Source organism: Lontra canadensis, unplaced genomic scaffold (assembly GCF_010015895.1).
Source record: "Lontra canadensis isolate GAN:19392208 unplaced genomic scaffold, GSC_riverotter_1.0 scaffold47, whole genome shotgun sequence".
NCBI lineage: Eukaryota > Metazoa > Chordata > Mammalia > Carnivora > Mustelidae > Lontra > Lontra canadensis.
Window position 1 is genome coordinate 14,411,559 of NW_022631041.1, and position 25,428 is coordinate 14,436,986.

Genomic DNA, 25,428 nt, shown 5'->3' on the forward strand with positions numbered 1-25,428 from the left:
CCACATACATATTACATAAAAACATATGTTGCTTTTTACACTTCCCATATAATATCTTTAAATCATTTCATCCCTTGTTGTGATACATTCTGGGAGAGTTCTTCAACTTGACTTTCCAGCTTATAACTCATTTTTCAGGGTCTTACATTCTTCCAGTCAAGTCATCCCCTGGGTTCTTCTCTATTTCAATAATGATGTGTTTCATCCCACTATATCTAATAGTATCCTCTACAGAACTACTTTTCCTTACATTTCCAATATCCCCTCCTCAGTCTAAGAATATGCTATTTCAAATATCTATAATGTGTATCCCATTAGCTTCCCTGTGTAAGTCACCTAAGTCCATCTACAGTGTGGTTTTATTCCTCCTATCATGGTTTGGCTTCACAAGTGTGTTGGGGTGCTAATATTGCACTGAGGAGGAGAGTGAAAAGAGCAAAAATCTAAGTCTTGCTTTGTACTCCTAAAAAAGATTCTGGGTGTGTACTTCAAGACCTATATAATACTGCAATCTGGGTTCAACCATTCCCTGCTCCTACATCCATCTCCACTCTCCAGTTCCTTCTATAGTTGTGGAACCAGTCTTGTACTACAACCCTGCCCTCACTTCAGCCCTACTCTTGTCTAAACAGTTGCTAGTAATAGCCAAGTAAAATAAAAAACATTTTCACATACAAGGATATAAGATTCACTCCACCTGGATTTTCTGTAAAAGAATTACTAAAGGACTTTCTAATTTGTAGAAACTTTGGAATCTATGTAAAGGTATAAAAAGGAAACACTGTAAAACTTTGAGTAATATGTGAAGAATGTAATGTACAATACCTGCTTTTTCATTTAACATAAATATATTTACCTACAGTTCAAATGCATTAATTAAAAATTGCGATCTGTTCCATTTTGTAAAGCTTTCTCCTCAATTTCATATTTCTTGAGAATAAATTCCATGTTAAAGAACATTCATGATTTTAATGCTTTCATAAATGATACAGAAGGGAAAACTGGCTGTCAACCACCAGCTGTTCTCTTTTTGCACAAACACAAAAATTTTCTTTGTCAGAATTTCATATGACTAAAATTCTGGCCAATGGGCTTTTTGGCACAATGTTGCAGAGCAACTTCAAAGAATATCCCTGAATAGAGCGTATATGCGCCCTCTGCACTCTCCTTATTGACCTGATCCTCCATCCTTTAACCTTAAATGAGAAAGCTGGTATCTTGAGGCAGAAATTCAAATTCACACCCAAGAGAAACAGAAAAATGAAGAGAGCTTCAGTTCTCAACACCCCCATCATCATATTGGGTCTGGACCAACTGACTGAGGCTTTTACATCAGAGATAAATATTATACACATTTATTTAAACCACTGTAATTTGGGGACCAAACCTGCTACCAAAAATCGCATAACTACTATTATTATAACTGTTTTCTAAACAGTTTTTGTATTAATTTATACTTCCCACCTGCACAGTATCTTTATTATTAGAAGAAAAAAACACTGCAACTCCGGGATGAAAGATGGCCATCTCATGATTTGTACACCCACAGGTTTGTTTTCAAACCTTTCTTTATTTTCATAAAACTTGAAAAAAAATAAGGTCATAAACATTACTGTTCTACTTGTTTTTTCACTTAAAAATGTATCACGAACATTTCCCTAAGGCAATGGAGTTCTAACTGGTTTTGTTAAAAAAGCTGCATTATATCCCTTAGGTAACAGATACCACAACAGTCTACCTCTCTTCCACCAATGGTCACTAAAGTCATTCTAGTTGTTGCTACCAGAGAAACAATAAATATCTGAATGTACAGACACACATATATACACACACACATACATTCACATCAGTACTTTCCTATAAAAAAACACTTTGAAGAAAATTACCATTATTGGATTAAAAGAAAGCATATTCTTTTAATTTTAATAGACATTACCATGTTCCATCCAAAAAAGTGGTAGCAGTACAAACTCTCACCATCACTATAAGAGTTTATATCCCCCACATCCTTGGATTCTGAGCAAAGGATCCAAAAAAGGGTATGCTTCTCAGTCACCATGGAAAAAAACCCAACGAACCAACCAACCAGCAACAATAACCGCCCCCCCAGAAAACAAAGGATTACCTCAGATTATACTAATGGGAACCTTTGTGGGGTCCTACTGATCCCAGGGTATGATACCCTTAATAAAGAAAAATATAAGGGGAGTTAGAGAGGAGAAGGGAGTTGGGGGAAATTGGAAGGGGAGGTGAACCATGAGAGACTATGGACTCTGAAAAACAATCTGAGGGGTTTGAAGCGACGGGGGGTGGGAGGTTGGGGGATCCAGGTGGTGGGTATTGGAGAGGGCACGGATTGCATGGAGCACTGGGTGTGGTGCAAAAACAAGGAATACTGTTATGCTGAAAAAAAAAAATTAAAAAAAAAAAAAAAGAAAAATATAAGATAGCAAAGGACTATTTGAGTCCTTTAAAAAGAAAAGTCACAAAATAAAAAAGCTCTAGAAAAGGACACTAATATACAGGTTTAAGGAACTCAAATAGAAAGAGAAAGGAGAACAAAGCAGGGTTAAGAGACCAGTTATTTTTTTGTTTAGACAGGTGCTTAGACGGTGACTGGTAAATGAAGACGCTCTGTAGTTTACCTCAATTCTGAAGCTTTCAAACTAAGGTGGTTTGAGAAAAAAGAAGAATGGGAGTTGGTAAGTATGATTCCTTGACACTCAAGGAGATAAATATACATCCTTCCCAGATTAGGGCATAAACCAAATGAAATCCAAAAGTTTCTCCAAAGTAGGATGACAGAGAAACCAACAAGGCAAACTAATAGAAACAACTTCTTTTAATGGGGAAAATAAGAACTATTATTTATAGTAGCATAGCTGCCTTACCTATATTAATGTGCAAAATAGTAAAAAAGAATAAGGACAAAAAACAAAACCAAGTAACTGTTTTAGAGTATGCAACCAATGGCAGAACTAAAAAATAAAAGTGCAACTGCCCCTCAGAACAATGTATTACTTAAAATATAACCCCTGGGAAATTTTACTAGTTACCAAGCACATTTAGATACAGCCTTAAGAAAAACAGATACTGCAACAGGCCTCTGGTGGGGGAGGACAATATATGGCCTTGAAGCTGAGCAGCTGGGGATGCCTGGCTTGCTCAAGACAGAAGGCCACCTGCTTCATGGAAGCCGAGCAGCTGGGAACACCCAGCCCGCTCAGGGCAGAATGCTGCCTGCTTCATTTTTCCGTTATCCCCCCCACCCCCAAGAGCACCTGTGGCTACTTAGATAAGTCCTTTGAATGTGCTTGTTCAACTATAAACTTTATACTACTTGTACAGACATACTCTGCCTTCCTTCTTCTTTATCTTTAAGGCATGTAACTAACGTTTGACCTTCATCGACTCTTCTGTTGGTTACTGTTTCTATCTAATAAAAGCGAGACTGTGGAGTTACTCGGGGCAGCACTCTTTTCGACTGTTGCAGCTGACTTGTTTGTGCCTAATTTTTCTCCCGTTCGCTGACTGGAAGCGGCATAAAAGATCTTGTTTAGGCTTATAATTTATTAGATTTAATGGGCATGTAACAATTGGCATTTGGGGAAAAGGTATACTAGAAGGCAGTAAAATAAAAAATTTAAAGTGGTAACAGACAATGTAAAAAGATAATCAAGAATTAACTATACCAACTTTATCGCATTAATTATTCTTTTTATGATGTTAACATCTTTAATTACAAAAGGGCCTTAAAGTGGTTACTATACTTATGAAGTATAGTATTAAGTATAAAAGTAACTACTATTTACCTTTGCGACAGTGGGTATTTTATTTTCTTTTGGAACAGTAAGGTGTTTTCTTTTCTCTTCTGATCTGTAAGTTCTTATTTCCTCTTCTCCCTTTGCAGTTCTCCATTCTTCTTGCCTACTGAAAGAGAATTAAAAGCCATACATGTTAATCTAGACTTTTTTACAACTGACTTCACTCTGAAAGGCATGTTTAATGTCAGAGAGGGAATGCTACTCCTGATGTTTTCTTATTGGACGGAGGCATGTGATAAACATTTCTGAGTTTCAATGCATAGATTGTTAACTCTGGACATAATGGCATTAAATGACTGGAATATTGGAGAGAAACTATCTATCTGAATTTGGTACTACTGCTTCTGTTTATGGTCTCTGGCAAATCAAGTATTCAGTACTGGGAACATGGTTATTCCTAAGGTAACTCTCTAAGGGTTAGAAATTAGATTTACTTTTTTTAAAAATTATGTCAGTGTGGGCTGTGATAAATCTCTTATGCCACACAGATAGCTAGAATCTTAACAAAACTCACAGAGAACCTTGAGGCTGAATTATAACTTCTAAAGCCCTGAAAGAACTATATTCTCTCCAATGAAAAGCAGGTCTGGCTTCAGCTACTGAAAAACCTCCAGTTTTTCAACTATTTCTGTGAAAGACAGAAATAGTTGAGGACCATTAATTGTGAACTTTAATTTCATGGAACCCAAACTAAAAAGGGCAAGAGAATTTTATTTTTTACTTTAATTCCGTATAACTTTCAAGTTTTTGACCTGCAGGGGTATTTAATCTTTGAACTTTAATTTTTCCCTGGCGATTTCAGTTGGAAAGGAGTTAATATTCCTTTCCTAACATTGTAGTGTAGAACACTACAATGTTAATATTTTATTACTAGAGTATATTAATGTCATTTCACTTAATTGTAGATCTCTCACATAGCTGGTAATACTCCTCAATGGAAACTGAGTAAATTTAAATCTTGTGAAAAGAATGGCCTTGATTTAATTTTTTGTTTCACCTTAATTTTTTTCTTTTTTAATTAAACTTTTTATTGGAATAACTGTAGATCCACAGTTTTAAGAAATAATACAGAAATTCCTTGTCTCCTTTACCCAGTTTTCTCGAATAGTAGCATCTTGTAAAACTATAGTACAGTATCACAATCTGAATGTTGACATTGATACAACGCACCAGTACTATTCAGAACCCAGTTTTACTTCTACTCATGTGTGTATGTGTATTTAGTTCTATTAAAGTTTATCAATGTGCAGGTTTGTGTATCCATTATTCCAGGTAAGATACAGAATATTTCCATCACCAAAATGATCCCTTATGGTGTACTTTTCATAATTATAATCCCAATTTTCTCTCTCCCCCCTCAACCCTTCCTCTCCACAAGGTCTAGAAATTACTAATCTGTTCTCTACCTCTTATAGGTATTTTAAGAATAGTCCTTAAAGTATGTAAACCTTTGAGACTGGTTTCTCACTCAGCGTAATTTCCTCAAGATTCACTCAATCTATTTTATCAATAGATTGTTTCCTTTTTATTGCAGAGTAGTATTCCATGGTGTGGATATAGCTAAATCTGTTTAACCATGTACTCATTAAGGATATCTGGGTAGTTTCTAGTTATTGGCTATTACAAATAAAGCTGCCATACACTTATATACAGGTTTTTGTGTGAACGTAGTTATCATTTCTTTGGGATAAATGATCAAGAGTGCAATCACTGGATAATATAGTAGTTACACATTTAAGTTTTTAAGAAAGTGCCCGTTTTCCAGAGTGGCCACAATATTTTACATTTCCACCAGTAATGAATAGTGATGCAGTTTCTCTACACCCTCCTTAGTACTGGGTGATGGCACTATATTTTGGTCATTCTTTTTTTTTTTTTTTTTTAAGATTTTATTTATTTGACAGAAATCACAAGTAGGCAGAGAGTGGGAGAAGCAGGCTTCCTGCTGAGCAGAGAGCCCAATGTGGGGCTTGATCCCAGGGCCCTGAGATCATGACCTGACATGAAGGCAGAGGCCTAACCCTCTGAGCCACCCAGGCACCCTCCCCACTCCTTTTCTTAAAGATTGTATTTATTTATTTATTTGTCAGAGAGAGAGAGAGAGAGAGAGAGACAAAGAGAGAGAGAGAGAGCATAAGCAGGCAGAGTGACAGGCAGAGGCAGAGGGAGAAGCAGACTCCCCACCTAGCAAGAAGCTGGATGTGGGACTCGATCCCAGGACCCCGGGATCATGACCTGAGCTGAAGGCAGCGGCTTAACCAACTGAGCCGCTCAGGCATCCCCATTTTGGTCATTCTAATAGGTATATAGAGATTATTTCCATGGCAGTTTTAATTTGTATTTCAATAATGGCTAATGATGTCAAGTATCTTTTCATGTACTTAATTCCCATCTGCATATCCTCTTTGATGACATGTCTGTGTCTTTTTGCTCATTTTCTGACTGGATTTTTAAATTTACCAATGAGTTTTTTTCCTTTTTTTTTTTTTAGATTTTACCTATTTATCTGAGACAGACAGAAAGAGCACAAGTGACGGGAGCGGCAAGCAGATGGAGAGGGAGAAGCAGGCTCCCAGATGAGCAGGGAGCCTGATGAGGAGGCTTGAGTCCAGGATCATGACCTGAGCTATAAGCAGATGCTTAACTGACTGAGCCACCCAGACACTCCTCCTGTTGAGTTTCAGAGACTTCTTTATATATTATAGATAATGGCTCTTTGTTGGAATCCCATCAATGTGACTGGATTTAATTTTTTTTTAAATTTTATTTATTTATTTGACAGAGACCACAAGTAGGCAGAGAGGCAGGCAGAGAGAGAAAAAGAAGGAAGCAGGCTCCCCGCTGATCAGAGAGCCTGATGTGGGGTTTGATCCCAGGACCCCGAGATCATGACCTGAGCCAAAGGGAGAGGCTTTAACCCACTGAGCCACCCAGGCACCCCTGGATTTAATTTTAATTAGTGTAATAGGTCTGACCCACATAAGAGCCTTCTAGTGGCAAACTGTAAACCACCTAGAAGTGGGGCATAGCCCAGGAAGATTCTCAAAGTTAAGACTACTAAGTATTGGGGGCAAAGCTCCAGGGAGGTCAAATATCCTTTGAAGTCATGGTCATAGCCCTGCCTGTCCATTGGCTCAATGGTTAAGCTCAATGAAAAGGTAAAGAACATATGGAAAGATACAAATCTTCCTCCCTCCTCCTATTTCCTTCCATTTATGGGGACCTTCATTATCAACTAGCAACCCACTCCTGGCCTCTCTTCTACTCATTCTCTTCCACGGGAAGAAGTGAACTAATTAACTGATGTGCTCTGGAAGAAAAACCAGCTTAATATGGCCCAGTACTATGCCCTTATTTGCAATGTATACATTTTTTACTGCACTTTAAAGACCCAAACCCCACATGATCTAGTGTTACCTGTTTGGGGTTCCAGACTAGGAACACACTTTCATGTAGATAAAAGCCACATCCTTCACAGTTGTATCAATAACAGAAAGTACCATTCTGGTTTCATATCTCATTCTTTTGTATGTTCACTTCCTTTAGAACTATTGTTAAGATGGATGTTACTTATTGAACCCCCTTTAAATCTTAACATTAAAATTTTAAAAAATAGACAAAAATCTAACTAAAGGGTGCCTGGGTGGCTCAGTTGGCTGGGCAACTGCCTTTGGCTCAGGTCATGATCCTGGAGTCCCAGGATTGAGCCCCGAAAGGGGCTCCCTGCTCTGCAGGGAGTCTGCTTCTCCCTCTGACCCTCCCCACTCTCATTCTCTCTCTCTCTCTCTCAAATAAATAAATAAATAAATAAAATCTTAAAAAAAAAATCTAACTAAAAATATGAGTTAATTTTTTTATTAAGGACATCTGGGTATACCTGTTATCACACAGAGTAATTGTTCAAATTTATACATTATTTGTATAATTAATCTTAAATCCTAACACAAATTTGAAGTATTGTCCAATCAAAAAGCCTAGCCTACATAAAGTCATGTTCAAAGTGTTTTTAAATTATACAATTACTACTTTTTGAGTTAAAGAACTAGAAAAATCCTTAGCAAAATCTCTAAAAGAGTTTAACAAACTTCATGAAATTTGTTTTAAGATGTAGTTAAACAAGACAAACTAAGATTAAAACATGCTACTCACCTTAACACAGCCCCTGCCATATCTTTTACATCAATTATTCTAGAAAAGGAAATGACTGAAACTTCATTTTCTTCCAGAGTCATGACTAGTTTAAAATACTACCTCTTCAAATAAATTTAAAATAAATTACAAACTTGAAAAGGTACTTTGAAGGCTATAATTCAAAACAAACATAAACAACGGTGGTACATAAAATTTCACAACTCCCCTTACCTGGCTACACCAGCTGATAGCTCAGGTACCACCACCCTTCGACTCCAAGCTACCAGATCCCGCTCTGTGGCTATTTCACTTCTTGGTGCATTGCTGTGCATTTGCCGTACACCTTCAATTTGTCCACTACGCCTCAGTCCTACATTTGGTGGTGAATGAACCTCTGAGGTAGAACTTACAGAGCCTAAGTGAAAAATTAATAGACTGAGTTTATTTAGAAACATTAGCTTAATGGAAAACAAAATCTGTATTATCTTATACATGGAACTTCATATTATGGCAAGTAATTACCAAATCGGGAACCAAACCATAGGCAAAAATTTAATGAAAACAAAACATGGCTATTCAGTTAATTTGATAAAGTAATGAATCATAACTGTTAACAGAATTGACATGTAAAATCATTAATTTTTAAAAAATGCTTTGTATTTTGGGAAAACTATGTAAGAAGCGAAAACAGAAAACCCAAGAATACTTATGCTTCATAAAATTCCTTTAACTTTTCTCTGAAAATAATACATGACAATAAGGACAGTGAGATATTTGAGACTGTGGAGTGTATTTCCACACATTAATTATAAATAATTTTTTATTCAAGATTTTTTTAGGTTCTGTATGTTTGTACTTGGAAATCTGGAAGAATATACATATTTAAAGACTCATTATCTACAGTTTGAAACCATGCATTATGAACATTCTCTTAGGCATTATATATTTTTAAAAGCAATCATTCTGGCAGCCTAGTGTTTCATTTTATGGATGTGTCATAATTTGTTTAATCACTTCTTTACTGTTCAGAGTTTAAACTATTACAATTTTTAAAATATTTCACTTAAAGCAATCACTGCTTACCTCTACTTAAACGGCTGGTATTACTGATACCAGCTTCACTAGAACGTCTCAGGTCTTGCTCCTGTTGTAGTCTTTGAATCATGCTGTCCAATGGGCTGATCTCCTGGTTTGCTTGCTGACTTAAAACTTGGTTCAGTCCTATATAATACCACACAAAATGCTAAGGACACTTTAGTCAACTAGTCAAACCATTTTACTAATTAAGATCACTTTGAGTCCAGAATTAAACATAAATCTTGCTTGAGTACAAGCTCTAGAAATATCTAAAACGATTAACCTGAAATCATGGCAGTAAAATAAACATACAAACACAACCAGGAATATGCTAACTCAATATATTATAAACAATGACAAGGGTGATAAGGTTTACCAAGTGTTTATGATTCAGGCACTCATATTAACCCCACAGTAATAAATGAGATACATATTATTAACTCTACTTACAGAAGAGAAAACCAAAATAACTACTCAATGTCATATATCTAATACATGACAAAAAGTGGGATTTCTCTTATACCAGCTATTTAAAGGCAAATCTGATTACCCACTTTCTCAAAAACAAACAAACAAACAAACAAAAAAAAAACCCTTTACTGCTTCATTTATTCAGTAAATTCTTGAGTGTCTATTATGTATTAGGAGCTATACACCAGGGAAGTAAGGATGCACTGGTGAATAGGATATCAAGGTCCTTGACTCTGATGATGATGTTTAATCAGGCAGCTAACATTCTAATGGGAAAACTGAACAATAAACCCTATATAAATGCAGACTATGAAGAATGTTAAAGATGATAACAGAAAGAAAATGGGGAGAAGAGATGGGAACTGCTTATGGTGAGTCAGAAAAGTCAACGAAGCCCCTCTTAAGAAGGCAGCATTTGAATTAAGACTGGAAGAAAAAGAAAAATTAGTCATCCATGTGAGGAGCAAGAAAAAGAACACTCCGGATAAAATCCAAGAGTTGGAACAAAGCCTCTGAGGTAGGGAGTAACTTGATGTGTTTTAACCCACCCTAATTTTCCAGCATCAACTTTCACCTGTACCAGTCATATGGGACTACCTGACTCTTCTGCTCTCCTAACAGGATAAACACCTTTATGCTTTTGGAGCTTTTAACCACAATACTCCCAACTGAAGTATAAATGTAATAAACACTAACATCCTTCAAGCACCAACTAACATGGTATCTCTCTGATATTTGCTCTGTGAAATCTTTCTCGACTAACCCTGAAAAACTTAGTTGCTATTCTCTTTCATTTCCTCAAACAATATATATGTCTTAGTACTCAACCCAATATAAAAAGGAAGCCTGCTAGTCAATTCTGCAAAAGGATGGACTGCCTTATTTAATATTTTAATTCTAAATCTGACACAATGGCAGGCATATAAAAATGTTCAATCCTGCTGAATGAATTAAAAAAAAAATGTTTATGAGACATGAAAGCACTGCCATGAGAGAAAGGAGCAATTAATAGCAGGTAAGTGGATATATAAGAAATGAAGAAATGGTTTCATCAAACCAGACTTTTAGAGTGGGCTGGGAGAGAAGATACAAAGAACATTCTGAAATGAAGAATTAGTAGTGAAGAAAATATAAAGAAAGGGAAAATTACATGTACTAAGCACATAATGTTATTTCATTTTATAAGAGAAAACTAAAATTCAATGGGTTACGTTGTCCAGAGTCACAAAGCTAGAAAAGTGGTAAAAGCAGAGGTAAAAGTTAAAATGCCTGTGGATGCTTTCCTGTTGTGCTGCTGGGAAAACATCTCATATCTGAACATCAAGAAGTAATGTGATAGAACTCAAGTTGTAACTGAAGAGGCATAAAGTGTATTACTCAAATACAAATGTAAAAATATAACAAAACTGCATTCAAGCCGACTTATCATTGTAATACCCATCATCTATAGATCTAGATTTACAAATAGAAGAAGTTACAAATAATGCTAAAGATTTTTTCAACAAGTGTTTTTCTTCTGTCCTATATTGTACTTGGCTAAGTCAAAAATAATGAAAGAAATGATGTTTTACCCTAAATTCTGTGACCTAGAACACTTACAAATTTTATGACTCACTTTGAAGCCATAATTATTGCTAAGGGTTCTTTTGTGGTCCTATACTAATAACTAATATCTACACTTTCTTAACAGTAAGGGCAGCTTAGTATGGAAGAACAAACAATGGAATAAGAGTCAAAGCTGCATTTGAGTCCCTGTGATTTCATATACTTTAACTTAAACAAGAGATATGTTGTTAAATTTTCATTTTCTCAACTTTTAGAATAAGGATACCATACGAATTAAATAGATTATTTACGAAAGTCATATACAAATGGGTTAAATGGAGGAAAAAGTAATAGCCACAATAATTAAATAGCACTGATATTTTAATAAATGAATCCTTTCCTTATTTCCCTGTATCTGAAACCTATTCTGAAACCTGGGCAAGATCTGATTCCATTTCCCCTCCAAGAGACTAAAGACATTTATCTTAATTTCAGTCCTATGATCAAGACTTCTTTATTAATTGAGGCTTCTCTACTCTGAATACCTGCCTAGATTTCTTTTTTTAATTTAATTTATTTATTTGACAGAGAGAGGGAGAGAGAGAGACAGAGAGAGATCACAAGTAGGCAGAGCAGCAGGCAGAGAGGGGGAAGCACGCTGCCCGCTGAGCGGAGAGCCCGATGTGGGGCTCGATCCCAGGACCCTGGGATCATGACCTGAGCCGAAGGCAGAGGCTTAACCCACTGAGCCACCCAGGCGCCCCCCTGCCTAGATTTCTTGAATAAACCTGCTTCTTAGATTCCTTGAGTTCATGCTGTGTCCATGTGTAAGATATTTTAATTTCACATACTGCAGATTTTCAGGTCTGCTGAACTGTACTACTCTCTGCAAGTAGTAGCAGAATCTATTCTTCTAATGTTTCCCCTCACCCTCCATCCTGAGTGGGCATGACCACCTTCAAGAGCAGCCCTTCCTATCCAGTATGTTCATCTTCATTACAATTTCATGACCAATCCTTAAAGGAAAATAAGAGATGGGCCCTCTGGAATGCAATAAGACTGGTTTCTCTGCACAGCTTACAGAATCTAAATTCGTTATATAAAGGTTACTTGTTAAATATTACATCCCTTATGTGTCCTTTACATCTACTTAGAAATTTTGTCCATTATGCCAGAGTTCAGAACTTAAAATATTTTCTTAAATTTTTCTTTTTAAAAAGATTTATTCACTTATTTGAGAGAAAGAGAATGAGAGCACAAGCAGGGATGGACAGAGGGAGAGGGAGAAAGAATTCTGAAGCAGACTTGGCACGGAGTGTGAAGCCAGACTCAGGGCTTGATCCCACAATGGTAAGATCGTGACCCTGTGCTGAAACCAAGAGTCGGACGCTTAACTGACTGAGCCACCCAGGTGCCTTCATAAATTATACTAGTCTAAAATATAACAAAGATTCTTAAATTACAAAACTGGTTTAACCTTCTTTTATAATGGTTTCTATTACTTTCACTTAATAAATTAGTGCTACATCTCTTGTCAAAAGGGAAGGTCTACAGACCTTGTCTCCATTTCAAGTCCCTTTTAATTCGTCAACTAATTAGACTTTCACACTCCATTATTTCACCAAAACAGCTGTCAACACTTTCATTCCTACCTTACTTAAATTTTTAGAAGTTGATCACTTCTTAAAACAATCTTCAATATGAATAAGCTATCTATTCTTATTCTTTCTTTCACATCATACTATTATTCCCTTTAATAACATTTATCACAAGTTTTAACTATTTGTTTATAACTGTGTTTATTAATCTTACTCCATGAGAACAAGGATTGTACCTGATAAACTGGTATACAGTAGTGAATTTATCAGGTGTCACAAAGATGAATGAATAAATGACCAAGATTATTGCTTTAACTCTCCAATGTTTCTTAATCATCTTGCAGTATATAATTCAGCACTGTTTAAAGGATTTTAGAGAAATTTTTAAAAATAATTTTACTTTTCATTTGTTCAAAACAATAACAAAGCTTTACCCAATTAGCAATTTTACAAGACATCATTAGAAATGGAAAATTTGGCTGTCTATGAAAATGAGCCTTTACCTGAGGAAGTTACTCCCATTTGAGGGATAAGTTGCTCCTCCCTGCAATTTTCACGACCAGGAACTAATCTCTGATATCTTGATGGATGAGGATTACCATCAACATCAACCAAAAAAGGGGGAGGCATGAGATGAGGTGCTTGCTGAGTCTGTTCATCTAATACAAAGTTGTTGGCATCACGAATAAGGGGCCGATAATCACTATGAAAGAACATCTGATCTGCTATCTATAAAAAAAGGTCCACAAAGATTGGAAAAATAAAAATTTATCATTATAAATTTCTAATGGAAGGCAATGTCTTAATGTAAATCATGGTATTAAGCAACAACATAAAACAATACTTTTTCTTGAGTTAATGGTAAGTCTTTATTATACTTCTACATTAAATTTTATGACCAGAACAGCAGCTGCTTTGAATTTTCTCTGCAAGAAGGAAAAGACTGTATACATAAAACATTAACATGATAAAGTTGTGTAATTTCAAATTAAATGTTAAAATCAAATCTAGGTATAAATCACTCAGCGGTACTTCTACTTCCATTGAGCTACCATGAATTATCTTATTTTTTAAACTATTAAACATAGTAATTACCTGTTTTAGCATTTTGCAAAAGGAAATCACTCAATGAATTTATTCTTTGAATTAAACTCTAATGAAGTCACTTATACAATTTAAGAAAACCTTTAAGTATACAATAAATGTTGACATATATTAACACAAAAATCAAATCATGGCATGATTTTCCAAGAGTTGATAAGCATTTTCTCTAGATTTTTTGAAATAACACAAAATTATTAATATGAACTCAAGCCTGACACATCTGTAGCTTCAAAATTTTATTGATTTGGAATTCTATGAACTATTCAATTTTTAGGTCTTTTAATCACTAAGATAAACTCTTTAATATTTAAAAATATTAGCTACCATCAGCAGGCCATATATTTTTGAGAACCTCATTAAAGCCACAGATTTATACCCCAGATAAGTATACTTTATCCATATAAATAAAACATTTCACGTAATTTCAGAGTCTTTCTATGGACAAGTTCTTCCATCCCTGGCTTCAGAATTACTATCTAGATTGCTCTTGCAGGCTACATAGAGTTATTCCTTCTGAAATGTAAAGATGATTAAATAAGATCTAATTATAACTAATGTCTACTACAGAGAATAGGAACTTAACAACTGCTGTGTTCACCCTCCTCTCTAAAACTTAATCTCTAGAATATTTAAAATATGATTGATTCTTCAAGCTTGAGGCTGAAAGCATACACAATGCTCAACCACTCTTGAAATACTCCTCCTAACCATCCATGGATTTAAAACAAAATAACCAGGAAAAAAAAAGATACGGAATCATCATACACTACCTTGTCATATTTACTACTGGAGCCAAAGCCAAAAATAAGAAGATGTCCATGAGAGTCTGTACATGCAAAATGCTGACCATCAGGAGAACATTTGCAGTCAAACACTGCACCATGTCCTTGGCCTTCAATCTGAAATATATTTAACCAACAATCAAAAAGTTGCCATTAAAATATAAAGAAGTGGTCACTACCATTACTAAAAATTTTATGATAAAAGAGATGCAGAAGTATACATCCCAATGGAGTGAAGATTAAGTATAACAGAGTACAGTAACAAAATTTGTGAATATCATGAAAAGTGCCAGATTAATAGCCTTGAAAAACAAAGTGTTCTCTTTATGCACACACAGACCAGACACAATTCAGGAAATAAAACATCAATTTCCCCCACCCATAGAATTCTGCTTCAAGTCTTTAAGCCACATTTACAATGTAATTGCACCTTACATTCCATTTTATCTGCATTTAATCAAGCCCTTTCAGCAAAGGCTGACAATGTGTCGAAACCGTAGCGATTTTTTTTTTTTTTGGTTTGTTTGTTTTGTTAACTCTTGGAAGTAGTAGCCAGAGATTATTGCTCACAAGACACTAAATCTTTTTCTTTTTGGTAATAAATTCCCTTGATGGTCTGACTCGTCTTTTAAATGGTGAATTTCAAAGGTTAAAGAAAAGGTTTTTTTTACCTGATAATTGTTTTCTGTTTTCCAGTTCCATTAATCCAGAACGAATGGGTTTCTCCCTGCAACCTGTCAATCAAACAGAGGTGGCCAATCACCACTCTGAATTTTTTTTGCTCTCAGTGCTTCTTCAGACTATGTTCCAGTTGAAACTTCTTTAGCAGTGTTCTGAAAGAGGTAAAAGTTCTAACCTATCTAAAGCACATCTAGGGACTGAATTTCAGAAAAAAACTAAAATAGGGAGTTGACCTCCCTAACAAATAACAACTAAGGATGATTTTCAACAAATGCGATTGGATTTCTGGATTAGCAGAATCGGAACGCACACACATTATCAGGTAAGAAATACCTCCTCTCTGTTCCGGTATCCACTGATCTAGAACGACTGAATTTTACTAGCAATATCCCAATATTTCAGGAAATGCTTAGAAAAGAGAGAAGTGGTAATTTTCTTTCTTTAGTGTTAAAAATATAGCGTAGGAATGGATGTGGAGTTCACCATATATGGAAGTGAAATTAAAATTTAGAAGAAGAATAGTTGGTTTCTCAAAGAAAGTTTGCATTTTGGTGAAAAGAGAAACTATCACTCTAAAAGAAAGGGTTCTGCCCAAGAAGTTAATATATTATCACAAATTGATTGACTCAAAAAGAAAACTAGTTTCTCTTCAGAGCTTGCTGAAAAGAAGGAAAGAGTGCACTGGTGTTTATTAATGTATTTTAGGTAGTGATAACAATGGAAAAGAAATAACTCTCCTTAAAATTAATCATATGAAAGAAAATCAATAAACTTATCTAATGACTAATATACTTAAAGATTAACCATACAGCAAGAAAATGAATAGTAAGTGAAACAGGATCATTTCTTGGTTGTGAAGGAAGTTGGAGGAAAAGACAGCAGACAAAGGGAACTGATTCCTTGAGTCTAGGTTAAAACTATTCAAAAAATGAGAAAGAATAGAACTATTTCTCCAAATTAGCATATGAGCATTAGTAAACACATGTATCTTAGTATTTGCCAAAAATGAGATACTACAAATGCAGAAATGTCAGGATTCAGGTCTCTTTTTCAATGTTTTCTAGGCAAAATAAAAAGTTAAAATAACTGTTATAAATAAGTAACCACTTGAAAAAATTCGATCTCTAGACAGAATTTAACATAAAAAATTCAAGACTTAAGAATTCAAACTTCCTTGGTTATGTGATGTTTTTATTTATTTATTTCAGTTCAAAATTTCACAAAAGATGAAAAACAAAAAGCAACAACTTTAAAACTATTCTAATATAATAAAAGCTTCCAGAAATATAATACTATTGTTATAAGCCTATGTTTATAATTCTAAGTACACAGTAGGACAGAGGAAGAGATCTAGAAGAAGTCTATGGGGCACCTGGGTGGCTCAGTGAGTTAAGCCTCTGCCTTCAGCTCGGGTCATGATCCCAGGGTCCTGGGATGGAGCCCCACATCTGGCTCTCTGATCAGCAGAAAGCCTGCTTCCCACCAACCCCCCCGCCCCCCCCCCCACCTTTCTGCCTACTCGTGATCTCTCTCTCTGCTCTCTCTCTGTCAAATAAAATATTTAAAAAATAAATTTTTTAAAAGTATGACACAGCAACGATAAAGGATATTTGATATGCATTCATAAGCATGGTATCCTTCACATGATGTTTAGGCAATCTTGCTCTATGTTTTCCTTTTTTTGTTTTTTTGTGAGGCGGGCTATATGAGGATCAATCAATCCTATTTCTATGCTACCTACCAACATTGCCAAATTTACAGTTAGAAGATCTCTAAAAGAATACTTTGGAGATGTGGAACTTACAAAACTCTAAAAAGGCAAAGAAAAGATCAATCCTATTGAAGATCACGGGGTTTCCTATATAATACGTGACATATGAATATGGCTGGGCAGTATCAACTTTCTTGGTATAAGGCATCTGTGTAACTTCAAAGGGACTTTTATGTAAACAAATAAAAGTTTATTTCCACAACATCAGAAAAAAGTAAAAGCACATTATTTGGCTTAACCATTATTCATTAAGGAGGCATTAAAAGAGTCTACTTATGAATCAATCAGAAAAGTTGTCCATAATCTAATAAATTAAAATGTCAAATTTATCTTTAGTAATGGTTCCTCCAATAATAAACACATAACCGTAAAATGTAGACTAGGCTTTCCAGCTAATACAAAAGAGGAAAATATTTTATTTTCTCTATATAACTAAATATACTGTAACCATTTTTATGATTATGCTGCAATTAAGGTAAGCCAAACAAAAAAAGTTAAGTATTTCTCTCTGAAAATGATTTCATTTTCTTAAATCAGGCTTAAAGTATACAGAATTCCCAAAGAAAAAAAATTTAATCATGAAGGCACTATTATTCATGTATAACTAAAAAACAATGAAGCTTATATTAAAAAACCCGAAGGATGAAGGGGGGCCTGAGTGGCTTGGTCGGTTAAGTGTCTGACTCTTGGTTTCAAATCAGGTCATGATCTCAGGGTCCTGAGATGGAGCCATGAGTCTGGCTCAGCCCTCAGCATGAAGTCTGCTTGTCCCTATCTCTCTAGCCCTCTCTCCCTGGCTGCTTTGGCTCTCTCTCTCTCTCACTCTCCCAAATAAATAAATGAAATGGAAACAAACAAACAAACAAACAAAACCAAAAGGGTGAAAGATCTTCTCTCCATACTGGAGTTATATGGGCCTATGATAAAATTTAATGTACTGCTTAACCCAAAAATAAGTCAACATAAAATTTAATATCGTATACAACTGATGCCAGTATTTAATGTATGCTGTAGAAAATTAAACAGAAAGAAAGGAATAATAATGACTAATTGTCCAAGTGAATTTTAGATGAATTACCTCTCATAAAATCAAGCATACTTAAGAAACATTTGGGACATATGTAAATACAGACCACACAATAAAATTCATACACATTAAATCACAATAAGGAAAGCTGAGAAAATCCAGGCTGTAGTATTTACCAATAAATGCAAAAATTTCAAAGAGAATAGGGGTTAAGATAAAAAATTTATTCAGCAATAATGACATAGAAGTTATTTTGTTTTTAAAGCAAGAGATGAAAGGATTAGACAAGTTAAAATAATAATTCCTCTGTAGGAAAGTCTCATATTGACTAAAGAATTCTAGAAATATTTCCAAGAAATGAGTAGTATAATCTTATTAGAGATTTATAATGAATTTGAAAAAATACAAAAAAAGCTTTGAAAATGTCCTATTTAATGAAGTATGCTAGCACCTTTTTCAAGGCAGAATACTATTCACAACTTCTAATGTAATTTTTGTGAAGCAGAAAGATGAATAATTAAAGCTGAATAATTAAAAGAGGCTTTTGACCCAAGAGACTTCTCTGGTAATGGGCAAATCACCTAATCTCTCTGTGAAATGACAGAGATAATTTAAACGATCACGAGAGTCCTATCTAGTCCTAAAATTCTAACATCTGATACTCAAAGCAAGACTTTTTGGAAGAATTAGACAAATGTGGAAATGAGATATGCTAGAAGTACTAGAATGCAGACTAAAATGACAGGTTCTAAATTATAGCAATCATGAGGAACATACATACAGGTGAATATGAGAAGTATGTTGTCCTAGAGAGACTCAACACAAATCAGGAACATGGACTATCTTAACCAGAATCATCCTGTTAAGGAATTATTCCATGTCTATAACCAGGGTCAATTTTTTGGTCTCATTTTTTTTTTTTTTTTAAAGATTTTATTTATTTGAGGGAGGAGGGTGGAGAGGAAGAGGGAGAAGCAGACTCCCCGCTGAGCAGGGAGCCCAATGCAGGGCCTGATCCCAGAACCCTGGCACCATGACCTGAGTCGAAGGCAGTGGTATATTTTTAAAAATGAATGAGACTGGTGCGCCTGGGCGGTTGGTTAACAGTTGGTTAAGCATCCAACTCTTGATTTTGGCTCAGGTCCTGGTCTCAGGGTTGTGAGACTGAGCCCCACCTACAGCTCTGCACTCAGCAGGGAGTCTGCCTGAGATTCTCCCTCTCTCTCTCTGCCCCTCTCCTGGCTAGCACCCACATATGAACTCTCTCTAAATAAATAAAAATCTTAAAACAAAACAAAACAAACAAAAAAACCCACTGTTTAGAAGGGAGCATCTTACCTAGAAATTGAAAATTATGAATATATTTTTTAAGATTTTATTTTTTTGAGTGAGTGCAAAGAGGGAGAGGGAGTTACAGACTCCCTGCTGAGCAGAGAGCTGGATAAGGAACTCCATCCCAGGAACCTGAGATCATGACCTGAGGTGAAGGTAGACACTTAATCGACTTAGCCACCCAAGGTGCCCAAAATTATTAATCTTTTAAGTACCCTAACAATTCTGTGATATAGACTCATATCCCAAGAATAAAATAGCTGGGAAATGGAATTTATGCTAAGAAATACCCTTATAAAATCCGTATGTATAAAGAACTTTTAAAGTTTATCTACCTGGGGAGAAATAAACTTAATTAAGAAAGTATACTAGAGGGTGCGGCACCTGAGTGGCTCAGTGGCTTAAAGCCTCTGCCTTTGGCTCAGGTCATGATCGAGGGTCCTGGGATCGAGCCCCGCATCGGGCTCTCTGCAAAACAGTGAGCCTGGTTCCCTTCCTCTTTCTCTGCCTGCCTCTCTGCCTACTTGTGATCTCTGTCAAGTAAATAAATAAAATCTTTAAAAAAAAAAGAAAGTACACTAAATAACTGAAGACAGACACTGTCATATATATGATTAAAATATGCTTTTGCCACTTTCTAATCATTATGATAGTCACACTGAAACAAAAAATATATCTTAAGGGAAGTTATCCACACTCTAATAGTCTGGGTGTCATCAAATTACTTTAAAAGGCCATTAGTAAATGAATGTTTCCTTTAATACTGAAGATGCTTTAATTTATAATTAACATTATTACATATGAATTAAAGATAGCTATTTAAGTAGTGCCAAGATAAGTAAATTTGTGTAAAAAAGGAAACTGCCGGCTTGACAGAACCAACAGATACATAAAAGTGGTTCTGAAGAATCAACTCTAATTTTCATCAAAAGAACATTTTATTATCAAAATAAATAACTCATCTTCAAATTTAACCACATTCTGTTTAACCATATTTTAATTTCACTGAGGGCTGCAACATTACTAATCAATCCTCCTTGTAATCTATTCTCATTCTTTGTCCCCTGACATGGTATTAGCATGGTACCTTTCTAATATATTCTCTAGAGATTTTCTTCTTGTCTCCATTTGCTAAATATGACTACTTCTAAAAGTTTAGTTTTAAGCCCTCCACACTGCTCTTTCTCCATGGGGTAAACAGCATTCTACCTGGAAGACTTCAACATCTCTCTTCATTCCTAGCTCCTCTTCATTCCTAGCTCCTCTAAGTATTCTGTCTCCAAGTGTTGCCTGGCCATTTCCACACAGGTCGTCCAACACTACATCACAATAAACACATAAAGACAAACTAAAAAAAAATCAGTTTTTCTTCGTATCATTCATATTTCCATCAATATTTTTTAATACAACACTCTCCACACATTAATTTAATTAGTTTAATTTCAATTATTAAGTCTTCTGTCATAATCCAGCCCTAATCCTTCTATCAGTCACAAAATACCAAGTCAAACACACATATTTTTCTTTCACAAATCTCCTACCACCTAGGTAGGATTGTGATTTCACTGATAAAAGTAGTTATTCCCCAACTTACTCAACTTTGTACCTGAAATACTACTGGCAATCAAACTTACTCCCTTGTTTCTAAAATATAATTTACCAAAAATCCCACTATGTTAACTATTCTTTACACTAACAAGATAACATGAGGCCATTAACAATCCTCCTCAACTTATGCTTTTCATCTAATTACTCACTTTTCAAAAACTATTCCCAACATTCTAAGTTACTCTATGCACATGTCTTAACATTTCTTACTTCCTTATTTATAATATTCCTCATACTTATAAAATTAAGTATCTTTCTTACTAACTCAATTTTTTATTTTTCAAGACACAATTTTAGTTCTTCCTCCTCAACAAAACTTATTCTGACCATCTACCCTGAAGGGATCCCTCTATCTTCAGATATAGCAATTATCCTTTCTCATATGCCATGCTATCATTGCTGGCTAACAACAAGGACCACCTCTTACTCTTCCTTGCGGTCCCCACGTTTGTCCTTATGCACAAAACAGTCAAATATTTGTTAATTGAACTTTCACCTGTATGTTCACATTCTGCATAATTGTACAAACTTCCCTATTTAACTATCAAATCTCAAACACCCTTGTGATAGTAACTCACAGACCATGTCAAAGAACTACATAAAGTAATTCACTAAATATAACACAGGATTAAAAGATACAGAGACAAACTCACATTCATGGCAGCAAATTTTAAGATATGTTTTTGATACCGAAGAAAAGAAAGAGACAGAATCTAAAGAACCCCAGAAACCTGAAAGAAAGTGATAGTAACTAGAGTTCATACTCAGAAGACTGAAAGTAATTCCTTACCCAGAGAGGCTGAAACGAGGATAGGAAGCATCAAAAAAATCCTTTTAACATAGAGAGCAGATATATAGCATCTTGTTAGATGATAAGAGATAGGGAATGAAAGAGATGGAAGGATGAAAGCAGAAAAAGGAAGGAGAGGAGAGAGGGAGAGAAAGATTTATCTTGAAATCTGGATTCACAAGAGAACACGATATGAGATTACTTATTTTGAGCTTCTCTTTCTGCCTTTCCTAGATATACGCAGCTACAATTGCCTAAAACTAAATTAGAGGTCACACTGAGAACATATTGTCAGAAGTATGCATGTGCAAAAATTCTGAGTGGTGGATTGGCAGCCTCTGCTTGTTTGGAACGTTGCAAGGAGAAATATATTGTTCTGGATTAGTGGACACTGGAACATTTTTTAAAAATCTCAAGTGAAAGAAAGGTTAATTATAAAAATAAGGAAAATTTTAATAAATAAAAATTGTTATTTGGAATTTACTCATGAAACAACAAAAGTAAAGCAAAACTCAAATTCAGTAAAATTTCTTTCTAGAAGGAGACATTGTACTCTTCAATTAAAATCAAAACCAGACAAGAGGCAACAACTACAGCTTTGAGTAACATGACAGAAACAGAAAGACATGGAAAGAGAGGTAGTCATAAACACAACTAGAATAATAGATACAGAGAAAAGAAAGAGAACAGGGAAGATAAACCAAAAGCAAAAGCGCCAGAAACATGAGGAAAGCAAATAATGTGGGGTCTATAAATCCTTTTCCAAACATCCTTTACTTACTAATAATCAAATGGCCTAGTAACTAAGAAATTTGCAAATCTCTTTTCAAATTATTATTCATTTAAACCTATAGTTAAAACTTAGCTATTCCGTGCTTTAAGGAAAAATGGGCTATAAAACAACTTTGTATTTAAAGACATTTACGTTTATATTTAAACTCCCAAACTTGCCTACCTCTTTCAGGGAACTGGAATATTACAAAATCCTTCAAATTCAGTTCAGAAAGTTTACATACATTTTCAAGTTATTTCTGGGAATAACTTATCTGCCTTTTAACATTTAACTGAAGTTTCACTGCCTTTAAACTAGAGTTTAGAACAACTCTCAAAGCTGTACTAGGTTTGCTAAACTATATCTGAATACTTTGGAATATACTTAATATATACTATCTACCTTCAACAAAATACCTAAATATACTTTTATCTTGAATATTTAAGTTATATAAGGACTGTTCAGCTATAACATGAATAACTGACATCATTTTTAGAGGAATGTTGATAAGTAAAGCTTAAGGGCTGGAATTTATATGTGTTTTAAAAAATAATAGAATTGTCTTATAATCTTCTCTACAATATTCTCTTTAGTTTCATTCTCTGGTTTATCAAAAAAAAAAAAAAAAAGAAGAAGAAGAAGAAGAAGAAGAAGAAGGAGGAGGAGGAGGAGAAAGGCTCAGGTTTCACCTTATATACATTTCCAGCAAATGCTATTAAAAGTTTATTTTCAGATTATTTTAGTTTTAGTTAAAGATGAAACAATGGTGAGGAGGGTGCAAGGAACATATATTGTCTATTCCACTTTATACTCTGTGTTATATCATCTTACTTGTCAAATACTTCTTGTATATAACAAAAGCAAACCCCCACCCACCGCCCCAACTGCTTTTTATCATTCAGATCCTCAGATTAACAGGAAATCTAGCAGTAAAGATAAGCAAAATAACTCTATAATTTTCTCTAGACAATATTACTAGCAAGGTGAGAATCTATTTAGATTTTGAAATGATATAAATTTTGAAATGATATAAAGGGGATTATTATAAGTAAATAAGGAATTAAATCTTTATCGCAATTCTTAATCGCAAACCTTGTTTACAAATTTAAGTGGTCCTAAAATAAAGTGTCATATTTTTAAAAGTATAAGTCAAGATCTGATACAGGTAAAAAAGAATTTGAATATTTACCAGAATGATGAGTATCAGTGCAATATTAATATATAAATGTATCATGTTTTAAATGATATATATTTAATAAATATAGCAATAGTTTTTTATTAAAATTCATTTTAAAATTACTGTATATCAAACAAGGGCACTTACAAAATTTAACTTTTCACCACCTGTGAAAGGCTTTTCTATGATACAGAATTCTTGAAAATTTCTAAAATTTCATTTAATTTTCGTAATAGGTAAGAAAGGAACAGTAATACGCTGAGTAAGAAAATAATTATTTGTTACAGGATTTTCTTACTTCTTGCAAAGGTATTATGAATTTCAAGTGGGAAATCTAATGATGATAAAAAGAAAAACTGATAGTAAAGCAGTATTCTTAAAATATACTTGATAACCTGTATTTCAGAGGACTTATATATCAAATTTTGTTAAAAGCCTTACTTTCTGGCTGATTAATGGGGAATTCATTTATTCATGTTATAAACTTTGATTTTAAAACTCATATGAAATATTACTTAGTCTTAACAATACTTCATCTAAACTTTTACCATTTCTAGTCTAAACAGGGAGTATTCCACTGGAGTTATTTATCCTTAAATCTTCCAAGGCACTGTAACTAGTCCCTCTACAGAGCATTTGAAAAATATTTACTAAGTTGAAGTTATGATTACTAGTACAATTTAACATCAGGGTTTGAATTTGTACTTCTTCAACTTTTATGGTATTTTAGTAACTCAAAAAATTACTGGTTTGCTACACAGAGCCGAAGAGTTTTAACTACTATAACCAAAATTCAACATTCAGGAGAGTGGACAGTGAAATTAAGCTTCTACTAGCCCCTCCAACTGTTTTTATTTTCTTAACAGCAGTGCTGGATGCTTTATCTTCCATCTGTCCATAGATAAAACAAACAACAAAATGAACAAAAAAAGCAAAGAGCAAAAAGTAGGGCACTTAGGTAACTTATAAATTAAAGACAGATAGAAAAAAAATCATCAAGCTAAATTTAAGATCTCAAAAGATCTACTCAGAATTAATACCATTATGAAGACATTTTCTCCTGGTAACATATCACTAACTAGGTAGATCTGGAAGTTAGCTATACAATGGCCAACAATTAACTAGAGTTAGCATTAAGAACTCAGTAACAACAGACAAAAAAAATATGGGTTTTAAATCCCAAGTCCCCTGTAACAGCTGTGTGACCTAGGTAAACCTGGGCAAAGCAATTCATCTCTGTACAGTTTCTCCATTCATAAAACCAGTAATAATAAAATCTACCCTGATTATATAACAAAGTTTTCACGAGACCCAAATGAGAGAATACATAGAAATATTTTGGAAGTCATTAAAAATCTTACAAAAAATTAAAAGGAGATCCTTATTTTAATTAGATAAAGTATAGTTCATTTTCTAGTTTTTTTTAAATGCAAGATATATTTTTAGTCCTTTTTAGTCTATGTTTTGTCTTTCTCAGTCTGAATATTCTATGGATACCATCCAGTTCCACTTACTACATAAAGTTGTTTCTTCTGCCCTTTAGAGGCTTTTCTATCTCTTGTTCTTGGAACAGGAAAAAATATCTTTATCTAAAACTCTTATTAAAACAATTTTTAAGGCAGTAATGTAACTAATCCCTTAGCTAATTTCAAAGAACATGTAATATGGCTGACTTCTATTCCTGGCTATATCACGAATTTGTGATGGTCTAAAAGCAAATCACTTCAATCTCAATGTA

The 25,428-nt window shown here is 34.5% G+C and overlaps 1 protein-coding gene across 5 annotated transcripts in view; it reads right to left on the reverse strand.

Moving 5' to 3' along the window:
- Nucleotides 1-25,428, reverse strand: part of PHIP (pleckstrin homology domain interacting protein) — a 130,915-nt gene that overhangs the window by 46,168 nt on the left and 59,319 nt on the right. For 4 of the 5 annotated variants that reach the window (XM_032873200.1, XM_032873199.1, XM_032873202.1 and 1 more), the window contains 5 exons: nt 14,521-14,649; nt 13,150-13,375; nt 9,039-9,176; nt 8,187-8,370; nt 3,813-3,930 (listed from right to left, as the gene is read on the reverse strand). In XM_032873200.1, coding sequence (XP_032729091.1) covers nt 3,813-3,930; nt 8,187-8,370; nt 9,039-9,176; nt 13,150-13,375; nt 14,521-14,649 — 795 coding nt within the window. The remainder of the gene's footprint in view (nt 1-3,812; nt 3,931-8,186; nt 8,371-9,038; nt 9,177-13,149; nt 13,376-14,520; nt 14,650-25,428) is intronic. The other variant, XM_032873201.1, reaches the window with a different exon arrangement.